This window comes from Hirundo rustica, chromosome 20, assembly GCF_015227805.2.
Source record: "Hirundo rustica isolate bHirRus1 chromosome 20, bHirRus1.pri.v3, whole genome shotgun sequence".
In the NCBI taxonomy this organism is placed as follows: Eukaryota; Metazoa; Chordata; class Aves; order Passeriformes; family Hirundinidae; genus Hirundo; species Hirundo rustica.
The window spans coordinates 10,957,386-10,980,701 of NC_053469.1; the positions used below are offsets into that span (position 1 = coordinate 10,957,386).

At 58.7% G+C, this 23,316-nt stretch overlaps 4 protein-coding genes across 9 annotated transcripts in view; 3 read left to right on the forward strand and 1 right to left on the reverse strand.

The window, feature by feature from the left end:
• Window positions 1–13,577, forward strand: part of ABCA2 (ATP binding cassette subfamily A member 2) — a 34,792-nt gene extending 21,215 nt beyond the window's left edge. For 3 of the 4 annotated variants that reach the window (XM_040083579.2, XM_058423161.1, XM_058423163.1), the window contains 24 exons: window positions 55–175; window positions 910–1,197; window positions 2,238–2,456; window positions 2,609–2,711; window positions 3,068–3,393; window positions 3,842–4,055; window positions 4,236–4,341; window positions 4,639–4,750; window positions 5,165–5,225; window positions 5,482–5,656; window positions 5,742–5,857; window positions 6,304–6,451; window positions 6,650–6,773; window positions 7,612–7,744; window positions 7,918–8,035; window positions 8,150–8,328; window positions 8,625–8,766; window positions 9,107–9,241; window positions 9,418–9,521; window positions 9,793–9,885; window positions 10,181–10,283; window positions 10,425–10,562; window positions 10,770–10,976; window positions 11,216–13,577. In XM_040083579.2, coding sequence (XP_039939513.1) covers window positions 55–175; window positions 910–1,197; window positions 2,238–2,456; window positions 2,609–2,711; window positions 3,068–3,393; window positions 3,842–4,055; window positions 4,236–4,341; window positions 4,639–4,750; window positions 5,165–5,225; window positions 5,482–5,656; window positions 5,742–5,857; window positions 6,304–6,451; window positions 6,650–6,773; window positions 7,612–7,744; window positions 7,918–8,035; window positions 8,150–8,328; window positions 8,625–8,766; window positions 9,107–9,241; window positions 9,418–9,521; window positions 9,793–9,885; window positions 10,181–10,283; window positions 10,425–10,562; window positions 10,770–10,976; window positions 11,216–11,251 — 3,501 coding nt within the window. In that variant the 3' untranslated portion in view covers window positions 11,252–13,577. The remainder of the gene's footprint in view (window positions 1–54; window positions 176–909; window positions 1,198–2,237; window positions 2,457–2,608; window positions 2,712–3,067; window positions 3,394–3,841; window positions 4,056–4,235; window positions 4,342–4,638; window positions 4,751–5,164; window positions 5,226–5,481; window positions 5,657–5,741; window positions 5,858–6,303; window positions 6,452–6,649; window positions 6,774–7,611; window positions 7,745–7,917; window positions 8,036–8,149; window positions 8,329–8,624; window positions 8,767–9,106; window positions 9,242–9,417; window positions 9,522–9,792; window positions 9,886–10,180; window positions 10,284–10,424; window positions 10,563–10,769; window positions 10,977–11,215) is intronic. The other variant, XM_058423162.1, reaches the window with a different exon arrangement.
• A 384-nt stretch (window positions 13,578–13,961) lies between these two features.
• CLIC3 (chloride intracellular channel 3) lies at window positions 13,962–16,918 on the forward strand. Its single transcript, XM_040083583.2, has 6 exons — window positions 13,962–14,006; window positions 14,818–14,927; window positions 15,240–15,365; window positions 15,485–15,591; window positions 15,903–16,078; window positions 16,415–16,918. The coding sequence occupies exons 1-6, from the start codon at window positions 13,971–13,973 to the stop codon at window positions 16,574–16,576; spliced, it is 717 nt and encodes a 238-aa protein (XP_039939517.1). The 5' UTR covers window positions 13,962–13,970; the 3' UTR covers window positions 16,577–16,918.
• Window positions 16,919–17,735: 817 nt separating this feature from the next.
• PAXX (PAXX non-homologous end joining factor) lies at window positions 17,736–19,858 on the reverse strand. The gene is made up of 6 exons (XM_040083479.2): window positions 19,811–19,858; window positions 19,642–19,676; window positions 19,323–19,513; window positions 18,752–18,826; window positions 18,228–18,321; window positions 17,736–18,128 (listed from the first exon to the last, which is right to left on the reverse strand). The coding sequence occupies exons 1-6, from the start codon at window positions 19,856–19,858 to the stop codon at window positions 18,089–18,091; spliced, it is 483 nt and encodes a 160-aa protein (XP_039939413.2). The 3' UTR covers window positions 17,736–18,088.
• A 105-nt stretch (window positions 19,859–19,963) lies between these two features.
• On the forward strand, window positions 19,964–23,288 carry TMEM141 (transmembrane protein 141). Of its 3 annotated transcripts, none has more exons than XM_058423135.1 (5): window positions 19,964–20,173; window positions 20,292–20,358; window positions 20,470–20,553; window positions 20,731–20,862; window positions 22,810–23,288. In XM_058423135.1, exons 1-5 carry the CDS (start codon window positions 20,039–20,041, stop codon window positions 22,866–22,868), a joined length of 477 nt encoding a protein of 158 aa, XP_058279118.1. In that variant the 5' UTR covers window positions 19,964–20,038; the 3' UTR covers window positions 22,869–23,288. The 3 variants fall into 3 exon arrangements, with proteins under 3 accessions (XP_058279118.1, XP_058279117.1, XP_039939416.1); XM_058423134.1 differs by lacking the exon at window positions 22,810–23,288 and adding an exon at window positions 22,480–22,798; XM_040083482.2 differs by lacking the exon at window positions 22,810–23,288 and adding an exon at window positions 21,481–21,791 and having other exon boundaries at window positions 20,044–20,173.
• The last annotated feature ends 28 nt before the right edge of the window (window positions 23,289–23,316 follow it).

A 23,316-nucleotide genomic window follows, 5' to 3' on the forward strand; every position in this document is an offset into this window, starting at 1 on the left:
GTGCTGTGGCACTGTGAGCATCTGCCCTCCTCACACAGCACTTTGTTTCCACAGCACTTGGAGCAAAGCCTGGAAGAGCTGGACCTCACCAGTTTTGGGCTGATGGACACCACGCTGGAGGAGGTCTTCCTGAAGGTGTCGGAGGAGGACCAGTCTCTGGAAAACAGTGACGTGGGTACGGGCACTGGGGGCGGGGCACAAGGTGCTGCTGAGGCTGGTGAGGGGCTGTGTGATCTTGCTGGGCTTGGTGGCTGTAGGAGTCCCCTGTCCCAGGTGGAGGAGAGATTTCCAGGAGAGCTCATCCTGGCCAAGTGCAGCTAGCCTCTGCTCCACTCTGGGTTTACTCCCACCTGGAATAGTGTCTAGCTCTTGTGTCCTCAGCACAGGTCTCCAGAGGACACCACAGCGATACTGCAAGGGCTGGAGCACCTCTGCCATGGAGCCAGGCTGGGAGAGCTGAGGGTGTTGACCTGGAGAAGAGAAGGCTCCAGGGAGACCTTATGGCACCTTCTAGTGCCTAAAGGGGGCTGGAAAAACTGAGAAGGGGACTTTACATGGGCAGGTGGTGTTAGAACAAGGCAGGAGTGGTTTTAAACTAAAAGAGGAAAAGTTTAGATTAGATGTTAGAAGGAAATTCTCCCCTGTGAGGGTGCTGTGGCCCTGGCACAGGTTGTGCAGAGGAGCTGTGGGTTCACCATCCCTAGAAGTGTCCAAGGCCAGGTTGGATGGGGCTTGGAGCAACCTGGTCTAGCGAAAGGCGTCCCTGCACATGGCAGGGGGGTGGAGTGAGATGAGATTCCTTCCAACCCCAACCAGTCTGTGATTCTGTGATACGGTCCATCCCCAGTTGGTGTCATGCTGCAATGAAGGGTAGCACAGCTGGTGGCAACCTACATTTTTTTTATTCAGACATGAAGGAGTCCAAGGATGCCCTGCAGCCACCTGCCTCTGAGCTGGGCCCAAAGTCTGAAGCCAACAGGGAGCCCCTGGCTGAAGCGGCCATGCCAGAGAAGCCTGAGGTGGAGCTCAGCAACCTGGTGACCTGCTCTGAGCTGGCGCAGTCGCAGGCATCCCTGCGCTCAGTGTCCTCTGTGGGCTCCGTGCGCGGCGATGAAGGTGGGGCTTATTCCGAATTCTTTGGAGATTATGCGCCCCTGTTCGATAACCGGCAGGACCCCGATAACGTCAGTCTGCAAGGTTGGTGCCGCTGGTGCCCGGCCAGCGGCAGGGGCCGGGGGAGGCACTTAGCTGGGACGTGGAGGGTTTGCCCAGGGTGGGAAGAGCTGGCCTGGTCCCTCGGGGTATATGGTTGTGTCTGAGATGGGTGGCTGTGACTGCTGGGACAAGAGCCCATGAGGATGGGGCTGATGGGGCATCCAGCAACACAGCACCCAGAGAGACACAGCCTGGGTGGAGGGGCTGGGAACAGGCTCTTGCCACAAGTTTGCACCCCATACTGGTAGGGTGTGCGTGAGGGTCTCGTGCCAAGGCATTGAGCCATTGAGATCAGCCAGTGTTGGCTCTGCCTCTTGTGGGTCTCCAGTGGCACCTTGCAGACTTTCCCTACTAACATGCCCTCTTCCCACGCTGGCACCAGTTGGGTTTCTCCTCTTGGTCCTTGGGCACAGAGTCACCATCCAGATGATGGCTTTACTTGTCATACCTTGCCATGGGTGTAATGCTCTCCCTCCCTGGATGCTGGGACTGCTGGATAGAGGGGTTGCAGGCAGGTGGCTCAAGGTTATTGCTGTAGTCAGAGATCCTGTTCTGGGTTATCTCACAATTCTTGTGACTAATTTAGGGATGTGCCACCTCTTCCCCCCACCAGGGCTGTGGGAGGCAGAGCTGGGGCAGTGCTGTGGCAGAGCTCCCACTGTCTCACTGGGACTGCCACCTGTGTCTTGTCCCCTATTCCTGACTGTGCTGACCCCCCAGCAGCTGGCAGAGCTGATGGGAAAATGGAGGGGTCCTAGAAAAAAGCACCATATCAGGTTGGTTTGTTTGTTTGTTTTTTAACTATAGTCTAAATTTTCCTTTTGGGGCCAAGAGGAACCTGCCAGCCAGATACCTTGCTTCCCACCGTGCTGCTGCTGTGACTCTGTGGCAGACTTGGGGTTGGGTGCTGCCCTTACTCTTGGGGTGGCTGAGTTGGGCTGGGCATCTGGCTCAGCTTCCTGGGTGCCCAGGCCGCTGTGAGAGCAACTGTGCCAGAGGGCTGATGTTCCTCTCCTTCCCAGAGCAAGAAGCAGAGGCGGAAGCAGAGGATCGCGACATGGCAGGTCAGGGGAGCTTCAAGCTGGAAGGCTCGTGGCTGAAGCTGCGCCAGTTCCATGGGCTGATTGTCAAACGCTTCCACTGCGCCAAGCGCAACACCAAGGCCCTCTTCTCGCAGATCCTCCTGCCCGCCTTTTTCGTTTGTGTGGCCATGACTGTGGCGCTCTCTGTGCCTGAAATAGGTGCATGCAACCTATGTACCTACCTGCATGCTGGGTGACCTGTTCTGCCTGCCCCAGTGTGGCCACTGGCTGCAGGAGGACAAGGCCAGGGCAGTCTCCCTGTGTGCAGTGGTGCTGTGGGTACAAGCAGGTTCCTGTCCTTGTCACTACAGGTGACCTGCCACCCCTCATCCTCTCGCCATCCCAGTACCACAACTACACTCAGCCCAAGGGCAACTTCATTCCTTATGCCAACGAGGAGCGGCGTGAGTACCGGTGAGAGCTGCCACTGCTGATGACCAGCACCCCATGCCCAAGGCCCATCCGTGTCTCCATCTGTGGGACTGCAAGGGGGGCAGGTGGGGAGGGCAGCCCACAGCAGGCCTAGTGCCAGGGCTGGCTCAGGCTTGGAGCAGAGCCTGGCTGGTGCCAGGCTGTCCCCTGACAGAAAGCAACCTCTGTCCTGGCCGGGGTGTCTCTGGGAGATGTGCCAGCTCTGACACTGTGACTAACAGCTCAGTCATGCCAGGCACAGGCTGTGTGTGCCCATGATAAGTGCCAGGGCCTCAGGGAGGTTCCAGAAGAAGATGGCCACGATGCTGAGATCTGTCTCCTGCTCCTTGCTCCTGCAGCATTAGGCTGTCTCCCGATGCCAGCCCTCAGCAGCTGGTGAACACTTTCCATCTGCCTTCTGGTGTGGGGGCCACCTGCGTGCTCAAGACACCCTTCAACAACACGCTAGACCAGCCCATGCAGACCCTCAACCTCAACAGTAATGAGTCCAAAATGCTGGCAGCCAAGTACTTTGGTGCCATGTGCATCGACTCCTTCACCCAGGGCCTTCCGCTTTCCAACTTTGTGCCGCCACCTCCGTCCCCGGCTCCCTCTGACTACCCCATGTCAGTGGATGAGGACCTGCTCCATGCCTGGAACTCCACAACCTTCTCGACTGTTAAAGGTATCACCTAAGCTGGGTGCTCTTGTGTCTGGGATTTGTCTCCAGCAGGGAGATGATCCTCCCCTCACAGAAGTGGCTCCAGGGACCCGTGGGAGTACCTGTTAGTCTGGCCTGGCTACACAGCAGAGCTTTATTGGGCTGAACTTGTGGCTTTGGCCCTGGAACACTGTCCCTATTCAGCCCCAGCCATGCCAGTAGAGCCCCTTGGATGGTGTCACTGTCACAAAGCTCTGTTGCCAGCCTTGCATCACCTTTGCTGGATGTGGTCCCCAGCTCTTTCTTTCTCCAGCCACACCTCATGGCTCATCTCTGAATCTCTGTCCCCCCAAAGCTTTTTGCACATCCATCTCTTGGTCACCAGGACCCTGCCTGGCCAGCCACCTCATGCTGTCCCTAGCAGGTGAGGCAGCCAGGAACCTGGCTGTGAGCCACCCCTTCTGCTCTTCAGGGACCGTGACCTCAGCCCCGACCCTGCCCCGCATCATCCACGAGCCCATCAAGTGCACTTGCTCCATGCAAGGGACCGGCTTTTCCTGCCCTAGTGGTGTGGGGGGCCATCCCCCACAGATGAAGGTGGTGACAGGGGACATCCTGACAGACATCACGGGGCGCAATGTCTCTGAGTATCTGCTCTACACCTCGGACCGCTTCCGGCTACACAGGCAAGAGGGGAGGCTGGGAGGGTCTGCTCTGCACCGTAGAGCTGGAGTGGGAACCAGGGGCCTGGGGACACCTGGGGCCCCAGGGTGCTGGCTGGAGTCAGCAACGTGCTCAAGCATGATTCCTTCCAAGGAAGTGGGGGACGGCAGTTGCAGCTTCCTCAGCAGTACCTTGTCCCACAGGTATGGGGCACTCACGTTTGGAAACATCCAGAAGTCCATCCCGGCCTCCTTCGGCGCCAGGGCTCCGGCCACAGTGCGCAAGATTGCTGTGCGGAGAACGGCCCAGGTGGGACAGCAGTGCACCTCGGCACGGGGAGACAGGTGGGGAGGAAAGGGGGCAAGCAGGGACCCCTGGGACTGCTCTGCTACATTGCTCTCCAGGTGCTTTGGGAGGCTCCAGCCATGGGGGAGTGGTCAGCAGGTCTGGCCCAGCGCAGTCAGCAATGACCTGTTCTCCCCACAGCCTTGACCACAGAACACCTGCCCTGTGGCTGGCTATCCATCCCATGCTATCCCTCCCTCCCAGTACATCTCTGGGCCCAGCTCTCTTGCCATCTCCTACTGTTCCTCTCTCCCCCTCCAGGTCTTCTACAACAACAAGGGCTACCACAGCATGCCCACTTACCTCAACGCCCTCAACAATGCCATCCTGAGAGCCAACCTGCCCAAGAGCAAGGGCAACCCTGCTGCCTATGGTGAGGATCTGGAGGTGTTTGAGGGCAGGGGTGTGTCAGGAACAGCATTAGGGCGTGGTCCAACCAGGCTTCAAAGTGCAGTGTGCACCTTGGGCTGAGCAAGCTAGTGTCCAGCTGGAACAGGGGTTCACTCACCTCAGCTCTGAGATATGAGAGCTGGGATGAGCTCTTTGTTAGGCCTGGGATGTCCCAAAGTACTGCCTGAAAGTGCCTGGACTTGTGACATGCCCAAGATTGCTCTCCAGTGAGGGAGGGCTTGGCCTTGAGGTGCTGAGTTGCTTCAGAGAGCCCAGCTCCTGCTGAGCTTCAGGCTGGAAATCCTGCTCAGAGCCAGGACCAGGCAGACTGGGGACAGGGGTCTGTGTCCCAAGCCAGTTTTCATGCTTCCATGTTTCTTCTTGGTCGTCGTTGCAGGCATCACAGTCACCAATCACCCCATGAACAAAACGAGTGCCAGCCTGTCCCTGGATTACCTGTAGGTCCAAGGGGAGGGTCTGAGGGAGGGTGGCTGTCCCATGGGAGGTAGGGGGCTTTTTACTGGTGATTGCAGGTGAAGGCCGAAGCTTCTGCTCCACAGGCTGCATGATGGGGAGGAGCAGGGTGGCTGTGATGTGGGGGTCCCTGTGCCATGCCCTGCTTTGTGCACAGTGACTGTCCCACACCAGGGTGGGTGGCCTTTCCCCAGGAAACGGAGGGCGATGGAGTCCTTGCTCTCCTTACTTCCCATCCAGCCTGCAAGGCACAGATGTGGTGATTGCCATCTTCATCATTGTGGCCATGTCCTTCGTCCCAGCCAGCTTTGTGGTATTCCTGGTGGCCGAAAAGGCCACCAAAGCCAAACACCTGCAGTTTGTGAGCGGCTGTGACCCCATCATCTACTGGCTGGCCAACTACATGTGGGACATGGTAAGCAGGACATGTGGCCCCACCAGCCAAGTCTCTGGGGCTGTGCCAAGGAGTGGGCAGTCACAGAAGTTTCTGTCTTTTCCAGCTAAACTATCTGGTGCCAGCCACGTGCTGCATCATCATCCTGTTCGTGTTTGACCTCCCAGCATATACCTCTCCCACCAACTTCCCTGCTGTCCTCTCCCTCTTCCTTCTCTATGGGTACGTTACTCAGAAGGGGTGGTCAGAAGGCACTGGGGATGCTTCCAGAGTCTTATGGTGGTTTTAAACCAAAAGGTAGACATTTAGACCAGATACTAAGAAGAAATTTTTCATAGTGGGGGTGGTGAGGTCCTGGCACAGATTGCCCAGAGAAGCTGTGGCTGCCCCATTCTTGGAAATGTTCATAGCCTCGTTAAGACAGCTTGGAGCGCTAATGGAAGGTGTACCTGCCTATGGCTGGGAACTGGATTCAATGACCTTGGAAGGTCCTTTCCAATCCAAATGGTTCTGTGATGTTCTGCAGCCCCCATAGCTGGTTGGGGTGTGGTGGCTGTGAGGGCTGGGGTGGGAGAGCCTGGGGACAGCAGGATGGAAATGGGCAGTTCCAAGGCTGGGGGCCCCTCTGCTGCCATGCTGATGTGTGCTTTTTTTTCTCACCTCCCCAGCTGGTCCATCACTCCTATCATGTACCCAGCCTCCTTCTGGTTTGAGGTGCCCAGCTCTGCTTACGTCTTCCTCATCGTCATCAACCTCTTCATTGGCATCACAGCCACTGTCGCCACGTTCCTGCTGCAGCTCTTTGAGCACGACAAGGTAGAGCATTCATAGCTCTGCTGAGGGCCACCAGGAAGGGAGATGCTGACATATGTTTGTGGGGCAGCTCAGGCTGGGAGGGGCCTCAGGATGTCTGTTTCCAGCAGGATCAGCCATGAGACCTGACTGGGCTGGATCCTGAGCCTACCACTCACTCAGGATCACTTGATGCTTCTGTCCTCTCTGCTGTCCCCATAGGACCTGAAGATGGTGAACAGCTACCTGAAGAGCTGCTTCCTCGTGTTCCCTAACTACAACCTGGGCCATGGCCTGATGGAGATGGCCTACAATGAATACATCAATGAATACTATGCCAAGATTGGTAGGGTGTCTTGTTCTCTCCCTTCATCGTTCCGGGGCATGTGGGGCTGGAGGGGACCATGATGCTGGCACATCCTCTCTGCCTGCCCCAAGGTGATGTCCTGAGGCCTAGAAGCAACCTGGAGCAAAAAGCCAAGAGGGTGGACTAGAGAGGGCACAGAAAAAAGACACGGCTGAGGATCGGCTGTGGCAGGGTGCCAGTGTTGCTGAAAGTGGTTCCTTGGGCCATCCCAAATAGCAGCCCCATGGGGAGAAGAGGGTTTGAGCTCTGACAGGGCACCTGATAGAGGTGTGTGGTTCTGCTGCTGCTGCACACTGCCTTTGTTGGGCCATGGTGAGGCTGTGGTAGGTCTTAGTGGGGACATAGTGTAGCTGTGGTGGGCCATGGTGGGTCTGTGCTGTAACAGGAGGAATGGGGGCTGCAGGGGCTCTCCTTCCAGATGGTTTCTTGGGGGCTGCACCACCCAACCAACACAAGCCTTTTGCCACTTACAGTGTCATCCTGACCTCAGAAGCTCCCCTGCTCTCTGCTTTCTGAGCAGCTTCTGTACATAAGCCAGGTGCTGCTGGCATCATGAGGGACAGTTTTGGGTCAGGATTTGACAAGTCCCTCTGGTTCCACTCAGCTGGGTTGAGTCATCCTACTGAGGTTGAAAACTTGCTGGATGATTTCCACATCACCCATGCTCTGTGAGGGAATTTTGTTGTGACCAGCCCAGGCAGCTGTGGTGGGTGAGCATGGGAGCAGTGTCATAGTCATGGGTCAACTCAGGAGGTACAACCAAGCTGTCCCCATAGGAAGGTGTCCCCAGCTGCTCTCTCTTCTTCCTCCTATTTAGGGCAGTTTGATAAAATGAAATCACCTTTCGAATGGGACATCGTGACACGGGGGCTTGTTGCCATGACAATTGAAGGCTTTGTTGGCTTCTTCATCACCATTATGTGCCAGTACAACTTCTTCCGAAAGCCCCAGTGAGTGTGGCCCAGGGCGGGGATGTTGGGGTTGGCCATGGAGTAAAGATTTGCCATTGGGACACTTGAGCTTCAGGCTGCCCTTCTGGCAGTGTTGAGTGGGAACTGCCCGGGCCTGTCAGGGATGCAGCTCCTGGTCCCACATTCCCCCCTCCCTCTGCCCCCTCCCACAGGCGTCTGCCCGTCTCCACCAAACCCATTGAGGATGACATTGATGTGGCCAATGAGAGGCACCGGGTCCTGCGTGGTGATGCCGACAATGACATGCTAAAGATCGAGAACCTCACAAAGGTGGGGGCTGCATCAGGCTGCAAGGAGACTCCTGGGACCACCCCAGCTCGGGGGTGTGGGTGGGGCAGCAGGTCCAGGTGGCTCCTGGTGGGCTGAGACTATCTTCCCCACCAGGTGTACAAGTCCCGCAAGATTGGGCGCATCTTGGCTGTGGACCGGCTGTGTGTGGGCGTGCGCCCCGGGGAATGCTTTGGGCTGCTGGGTGTCAACGGTGCGGGCAAGACCACAACATTCAAGATGCTGACAGGGGATGAGAGCACCACGGGTGGAGAGGCCTTCATTAACGGACACAGGTAAGGGGGGCCTGTGGGCTGCCTACTTTCCTCGGGATGGGGTGGGGTCTGCTTGGTAGGCTCCCAGGATAAAGTAGTGTGAGTGAGCCTGTGTGTCCCACTGGGACTCTGCAGCCTTGTGTCCTCCTGGGTGACCATCAACCTGGGATGCGGGGAAAGAGACAGAGCTGAGGCTGCCCCGTGGGGTTTTACTTGGGGGAACATGCTCCGGTGTAAAGGTGTGTGAAAGGGCGCTCAGCAGCAGTCCTTACAAAAAGAATTCCTTCTTCCCACAAATCCTCAATCCTGTCCCACAGCATCCTGAAGGAGCTCCTGCAGGTCCAGCAGAGCTTGGGCTACTGCCCCCAGTTTGACGCCCTCTTTGATGAGCTGACAGCCCAGGAGCACCTGGAACTCTACACTCGCCTGCGTGGCATCCCCTGGAAGGATGAGGAGCGGGTAGGGCTCTGGGCAAACAGTTGGCAGCATGCAGGGGCTGGTCCTGTGCCACACGGGGATGGCATCTCACTGGGCAGCAGTGGCAGCCTGAGCCAGTGCTGCTGCTCTTGTGGCAGTGCCACCCTGGCAGTGTGCCCACACAGGCTGCCAGGGCCAGGCACATGCACTCACAGGTCCCCACCAGTGCTCATGGCTGCGCCAGGAGCTGCCATGGGGCTCCCCTGATCGGCACATGGCTTGTAGTCCCCTTGGCAGCTGGCATCCCCGGGAGCCCAACCCCTGCCTGTTCTGCCAGCCCCGTGGCCTTGGCAGGATTACAGCAGTCCCCCATGCCCTGCAGGTGGTCAAATGGGCACTGAAGAAGCTGGAGTTGACCAAGTATGCAGACAAGCCTGCCAGCACCTACAGTGGGGGCAACAAGAGGAAGCTATCCACAGCCATTGCACTCATCGGATACCCAGCCTTCATCTTCCTGGTGCGCCCTGAGGGTAGAAAAAGGACCCCGGGTGGGAGGTGCTCACCCCTGCTTCACCACACACCCATGTGTCTCCTGGAGTGTGGGATGGTGGTCTGAGCTGGACTCAGGACAGGAAGGGAGCGGCAGGCTCCCTCCCAGGGCTGGCATTTGTGAGGGTGCTGTCTATCCCCCAGGATGAGCCAACCACAGGGATGGACCCCAAGGCACGGCGCTTCCTCTGGAACCTCATCCTGGATGTCATCAAAACGGGTCGCTCCGTGGTGCTCACGTCTCACAGGTCCAGTTGGGTTCTGTGCCCATGATGCCTCTGAGCACCTGAGGTGCTGTGTGGGAGGGAGAGGGCTCCTCAGTCCCCAGGGAATGGCATTTGGTAGGGGCATGAGTAGCAGGGGGAGCCTGGGACACCCTCTGTGGCCTTCTCTCATCCGTGGTAGTGGGGCCACAGCGCTTGGGTGATGCCCTGGGAGGCTCAGCTCTCCACCAACCCCCACCTTATCCCTGGCATTGTCCTCCCATGCCCCCCGCTGAACCCTCCCTTGTCATCCCAGTATGGAGGAGTGTGAGGCCCTCTGCACCCGCCTGGCCATCATGGTGAACGGGCGCCTCAAGTGTCTTGGCAGCATTCAGCACCTGAAGAACAGGTAAGGGCCTGGCAGGAGCTCAAAATGCCTGCATGAGCCCCAGCAGCCTGTGTGTGCTGCTGGGCAGGAGGGGGCTGGATTCCCGTAGCTGGGTGGCAGTGTGGCATCCGTGACAAGATACCAGCCCTCTGTGTGGATGCTGCTTTAGAGGTGGGCAGGGAACAGGGTTACTGAAGTGACCTGCCACTGGCCTAGTGTCCAGTAGTGGCTGCCTGAGAGCATTGTCCCCTTCCATAGGGTCATGGGAGTGCAGATGAGCGGACAGGTCCTCATAGGGTGCTTTGTTCCGGTGCAGGTTCGGTGATGGCTACATGATCACAGTGCGCACCAAGTCCAGCCTCAATGTCAAGGAGGTGGTGAGGTTCTTCAATCGTAACTTCCCTGAGGCTGTCCTCAAGGTGAGCTGCCCTTGGTGGCCATGCTGTCTCCTGTCGGCCCCCACTTCAGGGCACAAGCAGCCTTCGTCCTCCATGAGGTGAAGGGAGGGAGCCCAGGAGTGAGGGCTCTGCCCTCACCAGCCCTGTGTGACCACCCTCCAGGAGCGTCATCACACCAAGGCCCAGTACCAGCTGAAGTCGGACCAGATCTCACTGGCACAGATCTTCAGCAAGATGGAGCAGGTGGTGGATGTGCTGGGCATTGAAGACTACTCTGTCAGCCAAACCACACTGGACAATGTAAGACTGGGGACAGCATGGGCAGCTGGATACTTGTCCCCAAGGAGTGACAAAGTGGCAGCAGGATCTGCGTTTGTGGCGGGGGTTGGAGCTAGGAGGGGAACATGGTGGCAGCCACTGCGCAGCAGAATGCACTGGGTCCTGGCCTGGCAAGCATGGGGTGGAGGTGCCTGCAAATACCTGAGTCTCCTGCCTATTCTTCCTCAGGTATTTGTGAATTTTGCCAAGAAGCAAAGTGACAACCTGGAGCAGCAGGAGACCAGCCCCAGCTGTGTCCTGCAGTCACCCCTGGAGCGCGTGCTAAGCCTGCTGCGCCCCCGCACCGCCCCCACTGAGCTGCGTGCCCTTGTGGTGGAGGAGCAGGAGGACCTGGAGACTGATGATGAAGGCCTCATCAGCTTTGAGGAGGAGAGGGTGAGAGGTTGTCTCTAGATCTGTGTGTTCCTGGTCCCACCCGTGTCCGTACCACGGGCCCTGGGACTGGGTACTGTGACACCACGGTGACACAATGAAGCCAGAGCTGTGCCCAGGATGGGTGGGGTCTCTCTTTGAGAGGTGTCTGCTCTATCACCTGTGCCAGACTCTGGCCCCAGACACCTTGGGTGTGCTGGCTAAGTGGGCAGCCCCTGAGCTATGCCTGTCTCCCTGCTCAGGCTCAGCTCTCCTTCAACACGGACACGCTGTGCTGAGACTCCGGGGACAACCGTGTTGTCAAGCCACCAAACCCTTTTGGCCTTTCCCCTCCCTTTGTCCTGTGGAGCGGAGTTGCCACAGCCAGAGCCACATGCCAGGGAGGACGCAGTGGGTACAGCAATGCCTGGATGGACCTCGCAAGCCACCACTGGGGTAGCTTTTTCCCCCTTCACCTCCAGAGAATCATCACTGCGTGGCGCTGGGGACATGGTCCTCAACATGCTGTGGATGGAGACTGCGAAGGAAAGGACATGCCTTGGTGCCAGCACTGCCAGCCCCACTCACTTTGGGGCAGAGACACATGCCTGTGAGCAGTGCCTTTGGACACCCATGTTGCACTCACTCTGGGGACCCTTGGCTGTGCATACCCTGCCAGGCCTAGCCCCGTGGAGCTAGAGGGATGGCTGCTTCCCCATCACCCCGGGCTGATGCTGCCCTGGGCACCACTGGGACAGGTGCTCTGGTGCTTCACCCATGACCGATTTCTGTCACCATTGAGATGTCACTGGGGCTCTCAGCCCCACTGGTATATCCTGCCCACCCTGACATCCATTCGCCCCAGCCCTGCTTGGCCTTGGGCGCTGGCTTCATCCCCAGGCACGATGCAGAGTGCTGTTGCAGAGGCACGTGGTGGGGGCAGAGGGGTATTTCACAGGGTATTTCACATGCTGGCACCAGCTGTTTCTCCCCTCTGTCCCTAACCATGTCCCTCACCCTCAGGTGCACTGCCTCCTGCCTGCCCTCAGCACTTGCTTCCCCTATCACAGGGCATTGCTGCAGCTATGCCACCTTTCTGCTGTGTCCCCTTCCACATCACTCTCGTCCTGACACTTGTTCCTCAGTGTCCAGCCCTGTGCAGGAACCACCTGCACTAGGTTCTTATTGTTGGGTCACTGGTGATACTGGGAGAGGGGTTGCAGCACTCCAGGATGGCTTTGGAAGCTGGTAGTGCGGTGGCCTTGAGGTATGAGGTCAGGACAGTCCGGGTGGGTGCCGGTGCAGCCTGGCAATGGTGCCTGGGGTGGTGGGGAGGGAAGGATGGACTGCAGTAGTGTGACTGGCAGAGTCACTGGCCAGCAGCGGGCACCCCCTCAGCCAGCAGTGCCCCTCCTTTTTGCAGAGGGTCTTGCTGTCTTGTCACCCACAGGGACCATGGCTGGTGCCTGCAGCTCTCAACGAGCTGCCAGCTGTGCCTAGGGATGGGCTGGCAGCAGGGTCTGTTATGCTGACCCCGGCCCCCCACTGCTGGGTGCCACAGTCTTTGGCAACACCCCAGGGTGGCCATGCACCCTCTGTCTGCCCTGTGTGCTCTGATGCCCTCTCTGCCTCCCTGGCACAGGCTGGGCTGTGGAGGCCCTGAACAGCACCAGGCACCTCAGCTGGCTGCCATGGGAAGAGGCTCGCTCTGGCCCCACTTGGGCACAGGAGCAGGGCCTGACCTCAACTGTCCCTATGCCCTTGGGCCCCGTCAGCCCCATATACCATCTGACAGAGATTGTGATATAATATACAGTATTTTCAATAGGAGGAAAACGGGGGGAAGAAGCTCTATTTTCATATTTTTCAGACCATATTTTTTTTTAATGGCATATGGGAAGCTGGGTGGATCTGGGATGGGGTGGAGAGCACAGGGGGGCAGCTCCTACTAGCATGCCCCTGCTCCTATGCTGGCCACACTCTGCCTTCCCCAGGGAATGCTGGGGGACAAGCCAGCTCAAAGATTGCCCTTCTCCATCAGGGAGAGGGGACAATGTAATCTTTGAGTCTCCAGCTGTCACCACAGTGGCACCCTGGAGCACCTCAGGGTGGATGGTGTTGCTGTGCTCTGGGCTTTATCCTTGCCCCATCTACTACACTCTTGCTCCAGGCGGGCACTGGCACTCCAGTCACAGAGTGTCCTCCCTGTCCACTCAGTCTTCCCCCTGCCACCATGCCATCATCCCCATGGCTTCTGAGGGTTGGTGGAGGCGCCCATACAGACTCTGTGGCCATCGTGGTCTCCCTGCCCTGGGCTTAGGGGTGCCCAGGCACAGTTGTTGCTAGGGTCACGCCAAGGGGGGGAGTGAGAAGGTAGCACCCCATGGCATTGTCCTGGGACAATGCTGATGATTTAACACTGTTCACGTCGTTGAGTTTGGCCCCGCTTCTGGCCTTGCCTCCCCCTGCACGTCCTTAGCCACCATCTGCGGGCGTAGAGCCAGTGCCATGCTCAGCCCCAGGCATGGGGCCTCTGGGGGTGGGGATGTCTTGGAGCTGCCTGTATATTGCTACCAAACAAAAAGAAGATTAAATGATCGTTTTAAATAAAAAATAATTACTGGATCCATTGAGGCTGTGTAGCTGGGCATGGAGGGAATGGCAGGGCTGGGTGCCTGGGAGGGCCTGGGCTGAGGAGGAGAGTGGCAGTACCCAGGGTGGGGGTGCAGGATCCTGCTAGGGGATCCCTGCTAGAGGAAGGGAGTGCTTGGCACAACACAGGTCTGTGGCCTGTGTTTGTCATTGCTGCAGCAATGCCACCGGCTGCCCTTACTGGCCTGCAGTTGGTATCAGCCACGGTGGCGGGGCCCCATTGGCAGGACATCCTGCCTGTGCCATGGGGCCAGGCGTGGGTGGGAACGGGTGCACCCCGAGGAGGAATGTGGGCTGGGAGGGGCTGTGGTTTCAGCTGGGGCACTCAGGGTGTAGCCAGCAGTGCACCAGCAGCCACCACGCAGCATGGCCGAGAAACCCCAAATCCAGCTCTTCATCAAGGTGAGGGGGGTGTTGAGGTCAGTGCCCCAGGCCAGTGGGTAGCCCTGGCAGTCAACCCTGGCAGTGCTGTGGTGGCTGGGCTGCCCCCACCCACTGCAGTGCCCAGATGTGGGGCACTGGGCAGGCAGGGTGGGGCAGACAGTGAGCAGGGGGTCAGGCACCCAGGTAGGCCAATGGGGCTGACAACAGGCAGTGGGCAGCGGGCAGGTGAGGGGACAGGCAGCGGGCAGCTCGGGCTCTTCTCCAGGGCACACTGCTTTCTGCTCCCTGCCCTGCAGGCACACATGCTGTGGCGGCTAAACCTGGGGAGGCTGGAGCAGGTTCCCCCCTGAAAGCAGGTCCCAGCAGCCCAGCACCTGCCTGCACCTGCCAGGCCAGGGCAGTCTGCCTGTGCAGGGCAGGACAGAGCTAACCTGGGATTGTGGCCGGGGTTGACGGGATGGCTGCTACCTTCCTCTGGCACATCACTGCTGCTGGACTGCCCCTGCCACAGCCACCCCTGCTGCCACTACTGCTCTCAAGCCCTTGTGCCCCTGGCACTGTGAGAGTGGAGCAGCCTGGAGATCCTTGTCCCCAGAGGGTGCCAAGGCCAGCACTTGCTGTGCCAGGTGGCTGCTGAGGCTCTCAGAGCAGGCAGGAGCCAAGAGCTGGCACCCTGCCTGGCATAGCAGGTGCTATGGACTTCAGCACAGCTTCCCAGGCTGGGCTGGGGCATGTGCTCTATCATCTTCACCCTGTACCCTCTGGGGCTGCCCCCACTGGGGCCTTGCCAGGGTGAAAAGGCAGCTGAGGTCTCCTTCTGTGCCCACAGGCAAGCGAGGATGGGGAAAGTGTGGGGCACTGCCCCTTCTGCCAGCGGCTCTTCATGGTGCTGCTGCTCAAAGGGGTGCCCTTCACCCTCACCACTGTGGATGTGAAGAGGTGAGCCCTGGGGCCAGGATTATGTGCAGGGTGGGGGGTTGGTAGGTCCCCAACACTTCGGGAAGGGATGTGAAGGGTGGGCACTACGGGATGCATGGAGCTTTTTGTACCACCCCAGGTGATCATTGGTGCTTGGTGGAGGTTGGCAGGTATTTCCTTGGGCACACATTGAGGCAGGAGGGGCCTGAGGGTACCACCTTGTGCACCAGCTCCCCAGAACTCCCTTTGCTTGGGACACGTGCACAACATGAGCACACACACACACGGTGCCCTGGACATGCCAGGCATCAGCAGTGCACCCATCTCCCACAGGGCACTGGACGTGCTGAAGGACTTCGCACCAGGTGCCCAGCTGCCCGTCCTCCTCTATAACGGCGAGCCCAAGACCGACACCATCACCATTGAGGAGTTCCTGGAGGACCAGCTGGGTCCCCCCATGTCAGTGGCTGGTGCTGCCTTGAGAGGAGGAAGGGACCCTCCAAAGGGCAGGACAAGCTGAGGGATGAGGGGGCTGACAGCCTCTGCCACCTGCCTCAGCTGTGCCCATGTCCCTGCAGGTGCCCCAGTCTGGTTCCACAGTACCCAGAGTCAAGCCTGGCTGGGAATGACATTTTCCACAAGTTCTCTGCCTTCATCAAGAACCCGGTACCTGCCCAGGATGAGGGTGAGGAGCTGGTTGGGGAGCACCCCATGCAACTCCTCGGGTGCCACACCCCAGAGCCTAGCCTGGTCACACTGAGCTTTCCCAGTCCCTCCACTCAGTCCAGCTGTGTCTGTCCAGGCCCTCCCTATGTGGGCCAGTGTGGCTGTGCCAGGTCTCTGTGGGAGGGCAGAGGCAGGTGCCAGCCTGAGCCAGGTGGGAAGAGGCTCACAGGTGCTACTTGCACACAGTGCTGGGCTGATGGGATGTCATGGCCAAGCAGGGGCCCCATGCCCGCAGCAGGCTGTACCATGACCTGGCCACCCTCCCTGCAGCGCTGCAGCGGAGCCTGCTGCGGGCCTTGCTGAAGCTGGATGAGTACCTGAGTGCTCCTCTGGAGCACGAGCTGCTCCAGGACCCCCGCCTCCAGGCCTCCCAGCGCCGTTTCCTTGATGGAGATCACCTCACACTCGCTGACTGCAACCTGCTGCCCAAGCTCAACATCGTTCAGGTGAGCCACAGGCATCCCAGTACCATGCCCTTCTCCTTTCCCTGCCATCCCCACACCCTCACTTTCCTCTTGGTGTTTACAGCAAGCACCTGCTCCTTTCCCAGTTGTTGTCTCAGTTCTGTGCCTCCCAGCATCCCTCTCCCCAGGAGCCCCGCCCAGGACAGTGCCACCCCAGATCTCACTCCTCTCTGCATCCCCTGCCGAGTGCTGGCTCTCGACTGTGCGGTGCCAGGGATGTCCCTGGCTCCCTGCCACCCTTCCCAACTGGTGCCTGCCCTGGTGGTAAAGCCCCCCTTGGCACAGTGTCAGGCAAGTCTCCCTCATTTGTGCCTGCAGGTCGTGTGCCAGCACTACCGCCACTTTGGGATCCCCAAGGACCTGCAGGGTGTGTGGCGGTACCTCAACAGTGCCCATGAAACCAAGGAGTTCAAATACACCTGTCCCAATAGCCAGGAGATTATACAAGCCTATCGTTCTGTGGCCCGGGCACCGCAGTGAGCCGGGCACGTGCCCTGGTGGGTGGAGGACCAAGGCTGGGGTCAGGCAGGAGGTCAGCCCACCCTGCCCCTGCCTGTAAGGGCTAAGGAGAGCTGTGCCCCACGTATCCAAATTCCCTTCAATGGCACCCAGGTGCTGGCAGCAATCCGCAGTGCACTGAGCCCCTCCTGTGCCACCCACCCTTCCTCACAACCAGGACAAGTGTTGCCATATTATGTGAGCTTTTGTGAGATGTTTATAGCTCTGTAACTAAATTTCCCAGAGCATGTACTGTAAACATCTTGTTTTCCCCATTCCTTTCTGATTATAGTCAACTGATGGACTTTTAGCCTGGCCAGTGGGATGGAGAGGTGGTAACCTTGTGTTCCAATCCCTGGTCATTCTTCAAAACCTATAAAAGTGAGGACTTTGTAAATAATAAAAGTTCTTTCTTCTTCAGCCTTCATCCTGTGGAGTCAGATCTGTGAGTACTTATTCGTGTCCTCTAGCGACAGACAAGCTCTGTGGCCCCTTGAGCATCAGGATGAGGACAAGGGGGCACAGCCATGGGCACTGCTGGGGCCAAAGCTGTGCCCAGCTAAGGGCAGGGGCAGACCTGGGGACAAGCTGCCCTGCAGCCACTTGTGCAGGCACATTGCACCACCCACCTGGGCAGCAGGCACCACAGGGTGCCCTCACACCTGCACCAGGTGAGGGGATCTGGTATAGCCATAGAGACCTAGGAAAGGAGCTGGAAGGAAATGATGCAGGAAACAGGCAGAGGTCAGTTCCCCATAGACCTATTAGGAAGCTCTCAATAGACTTGGGGTTTGTGAGGCAGGGAAATCCCAAGCTAAGCTCCAGAATTCCTGAAAATAAATAAAAGTTTTGCAAGCCAAGACCAGTGTGAGTCTGGAGTGACCACCCCAGCAGCTCCTCCCTCACAAGGCTTTCTTTGTACTGACCTCCTCAACCTCTCCCAGTACCCAGCAAGGCAGAGCCCATCCTTTCAGCTCTCCAGAAGGGTTGGCCAGGCCCTAACCACACACCTATCACCCATCTGCAAAAAGCTAATAGGGAACTTCTCTGAGGCCCAGACCTTCAGGTTTGGCTGAAATAGGCCCAAGGCTTCCTGAGAAAGGGAGAGGCAGAATGGACAGACACACCCAAGAGAGACCAGTTGGCTAAAAACACCTTTACTGGCAAGAAGCAAAGCACAAGTGATCTTTCCATTCCATGGTATCAAAGCCTCTATCCAAATTCTACCAGTTCATGGTAAGTGAGGTCAGGAGCTGGTCCCTGCAAGCGATGAAGAGCTGCAGAGGAAAAACCCACCATGCTGGTGTCCCCTCTGCTCCATCTATTACTCCCAAAGGCCCTGCCACCACCCCAGCTGAGGGCTGGCTGCCAGGTACTGCTGGGCTCTGTTGTCTCCCTGGTCGAGGAGCTCAGCAGGTCCGGAACAACAGGGACAGCTCCTCATTCTGACATAGAGGTCCATAGGGCTGTCATCAGGGCACAGGACAGCACCCATCAGGAGTCCTCAAAATTCACTCCAGATGACACCTTCTTGCTTGAAGGAGATGGAAGGAACATCAGAGCCCTGAGCCCTGCTGCTTCAAAGCAGAACCCATAGGGTGCCCAGTGAGCAGCACCCAACCCCAGCACTGACCTTTTGAAACCAGGATTAATGAGAGATTCCCCAGGGACTTTCCTTTTGGCTGTCAAAGCTGAGCCAGAAGCCCTGCTCCTCCTGGGGTTGGGGTCTGCCTCAGTCAGAAACAGGCAGGACACAGATTACAGTTTACCCAGGAGCTCTGGCAGCCCTGCCAGTCCCTCCAGGGCCAGGGGGAGCCTCCGAGAGGCCAGCCTGGCAGAACCAGCAGTCACCAGAGTGCAAGAAAGGGCCAAACTTGGCCTCCTCTTCCAAAAGGAGCCATGGATCCACCACAGGCTCCAGTCTGAAAGCACAGCAAAGCTTGCCCTCCTTCTGAAGCTGGCAATGCCCAGTCTTTGACCTGAGCATCCCAGACACCCTGAGAGCCACCACACTAAGCCCTGGCCCGTGGCAGCCAGCAGCCACAGCAGAGGGCACTCAGAGTGTCCTGGGGACACATGGATACAGGAACAGCAGCCTCCAGGGAGGAGAAGACAAAAGACTGCGGGACCAGGGCAGGTGCCCCTGGCAGTGCCTACCTGGCAAGAAGAGCTGCTGGCTCTGGGCAGCATTCTTCCCAGGGCTGCAGGAAGATGTCGATAATGTCCCCACTGCTACTGAAACAAGAGCCAGGGCCCAAGCTTGTGACAACATCTCCCAATTCTGCATGCAGCACTTCAAGCCTCCCCAGTGAGCTCCCTCCACGGCCAAACTGAGCCCCATTCTCCTCTCAGTACTTCCATCCAAACTGCTGCTGCTCCAAAATCTTCCCAGACCCCTCAAAGATGTCTGCATCCATTCAAGATGCCGGTGTGTTACTGGCCATGAGAACAGGGCTGTGTTTCCACACAGAGACAAACCACTGTGTCCTCTGGGCCCAGAGAGGGTCTCTTCTGCCTGCGGGGGTCTGGTGCAGACCTTGGCCGGCTTTGAGAACGGGCCAGCCTGGCTAAAGAAGTGCTAGGGAGCGGCGAGAACAAACCACCTGGGATGAAACCCTCTCCTGCTGCGGCCGAACCGGGACACCTAGGGCACTTTAAGTGGGGGTGACGATCCCATAAAGGTGGCAGGAGCTGCTAGCCCTCCCCCTCTTTTAAACCCACCACGGACCTTCCAGGCGCCTCTCCAGGCTCTCGATGCAGCCGGCCATGCCGAAGACCAGCGCCTGCAGCTGGCTACGCGCCTCGGCGGCGGGCAGCTGGGCGAGGGCCAGGGCTGGGCACCGCGGCTCCTCCGGCAGCCGCAGCGTGGCCGAGCCCGGGCCCAGGCTCAGCGTGGCGGCCCCGTGACCCAGGGCGGCCCTGCGGGGAGCGGGGGTGAGGGGAGCGGGAGAGAGGGGGAGCCCCGGGCGGGGTAGGGCCTAGGGTAGGGGGAGCCCGAGGAGAGAGGGTGCCCGTAGCGAGGGAGGTCCCAGGGCGGCGGAACCCACCTGAGCATCGCGCCGTGCTCCTCCGGCGGGCACCGCTGCAGAGGGAGAGGAAGAGGAGGAGAGCGCGTCCAACACGGCTTAGTGTGGCTCCAGATCCCTCCCTGTCCCGCTGGCACTCCGGGTCTCAGGCCCGGGCTCGCCCGCCGCCCCCTGCCCCCCCGGTACGTACACAGCCGAGCGCCGGGCAGCCGCCGAGCTCCCCGGTCCAGACCTCCATCGCGTCGGTCACACTGTGGGAGGAAGCAGCTCAGGCCAGGGCTGCTCGACCCCCGCGCCCATCCCCCACCTGCTCCTTCTCCCTCCCCAATCTCACTAGACGGAGCCGTCGGGTCCGCAGTAGCAGAGGAATCGGCCCGTCCCGGTTCGGAGCAGATAAAAGGGCCCTGCCGGTTCCGCCATGGCCGCGGCGGAAAGGGCGGGCGGATGGAGGGGGCGGGAGCGTCGTGTCCTGCCCAGGGCTGGGCCCGGCGGCTCCGCCATGGTGAACCTGGGCTTGCGGCGCGTGGAGGATGATGTGGCCGCCAAGCACCCGGTGCGTCCCGCGGGGGACGGGCTGGGGGGCCTGGGGACGTGGGGGGGCCGGGGCTCAGGGGGCCGGGGCTCAGGGGGCCGGGTGTGCCTCCGGCCCCCGCGCTAACGCGTCCCCGCAGGCGCTGCAGCAGTACGCGGCCTGCCAGTCTCACGCCTTCATGAAGGGCATCGGCAGCTTCCTGGCAGGTACGGGCCGATCCAGCCGCCCCGGCGTCCCCCGGGCTGCCCTTGGCCGCTCCCCAAGGGCAGCGGGGACGTGCCGGCCGTGTCCGGTAACCCCGGCCCCTTTCTCGGCAGGCAGCGGGGCCGCCTTCGCAGCGCAGAAGCTGGTGCGGCAGACGCTGCCGTACAGTCTGCAGTGGAGCCTGCTGCTGGCTGTTGGTAAGTGCCCAACCCGAGCGGTACAGAAGGGTATTTACCGTTGTTATGGGGGCTCCTCTCTGGCTCCAGCCACCTCCCTGTGCCCCGGCCCCCAGGACTCAGGAGGGTTTGCGGCAGCAGGTGCTGTCCCCACCAAGGTGCTGCTGGCACTTCCCAGAAGCACCTCGGCCGCCCCAGCTGCAGGTTCCCTCGGAAGCTACGTGGTAACCAGAGCTGAGACGCAGAAATGTTCCAACTTCTGGATTTACCTGGAGACAGGCAAGTCCCCACAGGAGCTCGCCGTGACTGGTGGGATGTCTCAGCCCACAGGTACAGTCATACTTCCTACTGCTTTCCCTGAGCTTGTCTTGGTGCCTGGTTCTTTCCTGCTGCAATAATTACTTTGCTGTTTCTGTCTTGTAATTAAGCTGGTGACTGTGTCACTGCCCAAAATCTCATTATATAAGTCCTACACAGCACCCTGCAGCCAAGGGGTGGGAGCAGGAGCACCCGTGGTGGGTGGAGCACCTTACCCTGTCTCTCTGTGCACCCAGTGGATTCCTGAGCAGGGCTGGTGATGTGGGCTGAGTGTACTTGCTGCAGCCTCCTGCCATATCTGCTTTGGATATTCATGAGAGCCAGCACAAAAGGCTCATTTGCTGGAAGAGGAAGGAGAAGGTAAGGGATGGAGGGAGTAACTGAGATGTGGAGGGATTTGCTACTCAGTAGGGTGGGCAGAACTGGAAGGGCATCAAGACAAGTGCTGCTGGACAATTTTCGCTGCTCTCTCCCACACATACCTTGAGCTCCCAAAGCTAGGCCAACTTGAAGAGGCTTTACATGTTTCACCAAGGCTCTGTGGTTCTTTGCCCACCCTTGGCAAGTTCACCAGGGTGGATTTCACCAGGGTAGTTGGAGGTCCAGGAAACTTGTACTCTCTTGTTGCAGAAGTCCTCCCCAGTGCAGAGGGTAGGGATGGCGCCGCAACACTGGTGAGGAGGAACAGGTACAGTGACGTGGTGGAGTAGCCAGCAGAGAATAGCATGCCGTGCCCATGTCCTGCTTCATCCCCTCCTGCCTGCCCAACCTGACACTGCCCATACTGCCTGTAAGGATGGTGGGCTTGGTGACACTGCTGGAAAGCTCAGAGGACTTAATCCTGCAGTGAGAGCGGAATGGAGGCACCTCACGGATTGCTGTTGTCTGCCCCATGACCTCTGCACATTGCGCTGGGGGTACAATAAAAGTTGAGAGCTGAAGGCACTTGTTGTGGATGAGGTGAAGGGCAGAACAGGTGGCGAATGTCAACTGAGGCAACCTCTGCAGTGAATGCTGGAGCAGAGAGCTCTGGTCCTTCCATGGTAATGCAGTCACAGTCAGCCCCTGCATTGCTCTGAGATGGCTACAGGCACAGACGGGTCTGGGTTAAACTGTGAGGGCAGAGGTGTTGCTCTGTCCCCTATGTTTCCTGAGCCCATACAGTTCCCATGTCCCTTCCACTACAGCAGCAAGGCTTTTCATACCAACCTGAACAGGCCTGAGCTGAACCCCACAGCTGGGTGGCCTCTGGGCTGTCCTCTTCCCCTGTAACAGGGGTGACCACGTGCCCAGGGCCCCTCTCTGCAGTGCTCACCTGTCACTGGCTAGTCCCAGATTGCCTGTCCAGATCCATAACTCCTTTGCAAGGTAATGGTACTGTCTCAAATCCCATGCACACAGTGGGGCATGTGGGGTTTTTCCATGTCAGACTCCAAGTCTTCACTAGGTAAATTGTCTGCTCTTGGTGGATGTCCAGCTCTGATTCAGCTGCAGCTGAATTTCTTAGAAGAGGAAACCCAGACTGACTTCTGGGAGCTGCCTGGGTTCTTAGAGCAGCGTTTCTGCTTCAGGAACCAGAAATGGGTTCTCTGTGTGAGATACGTAGACAGGCCCTGAACCTCACCACAGGAGGGAGTCCCTGTGCTGAGGAGATGAGGAGCTTGGGGACGAAACTGGGCCAGGGTTCACAGCGTCACAGCGTCATCTGAACTGGAATCAGGTTTGCCCTGTGCAGAGAGATTGGGAGCAGCCAGTGGAAGAGCTGAAAGCAAAGTGCTGCAGAGAACAGGTGTGTTAACTAAAGCACGGCATTCCAGGAGTTCAGCTGGAGCAGGGAAGGGTGTAGGGAAGTGGGCAAACCCATGGAGCAGAGTTGGTGTTGCCAGCAGGATCAAAGAGGGCAGTGAGAAACTCCAGCTCCCTACAGCCACTCCTCTCCAGCGTTTGTGGAATTTGCAGGGCAGGGGAAATCTTCCCGAAGGATTGGAGTGCTGGGACCAGTCCCATGCAGCTGCTGAGCACTGTGATGTGTGTCCTGGTGTCTCTGAGCTGCCAGTGACTGCAGCAGCAAACAGCTGGAGCTTCCTGCTCCCACCTTTGGAGTTACTGCACTCCAGCCCTGGGGAAATGAGCTTGGTGACTGTGGCTGGCTGGAGCTCCTCCACCTCCTGATGGGCCTGGGTCTGGAGTTTCCATCCCACCTTGGTCTATTTGAGGTTGTCTCCGGACTGGTAGAGTGCACAGAGGCGTGATGGTGTCTCAGCATTGGCCAGCCTGACCTGTGGATGTGGCTGTGGGGCTCTGCCTCCATGGGACAGCCAGGCTGAACTGCCTGTTGCTAATCACAAGCCACTGAGCCATAGCAGTGGTTACAAAGGTTTATTTCAGATTATTAAAAAAAACCCTGAAACAAATAAAACCAAACCTTCTTCATGTTTGTACGTCCCTGTTCTTACTCAACTGGAA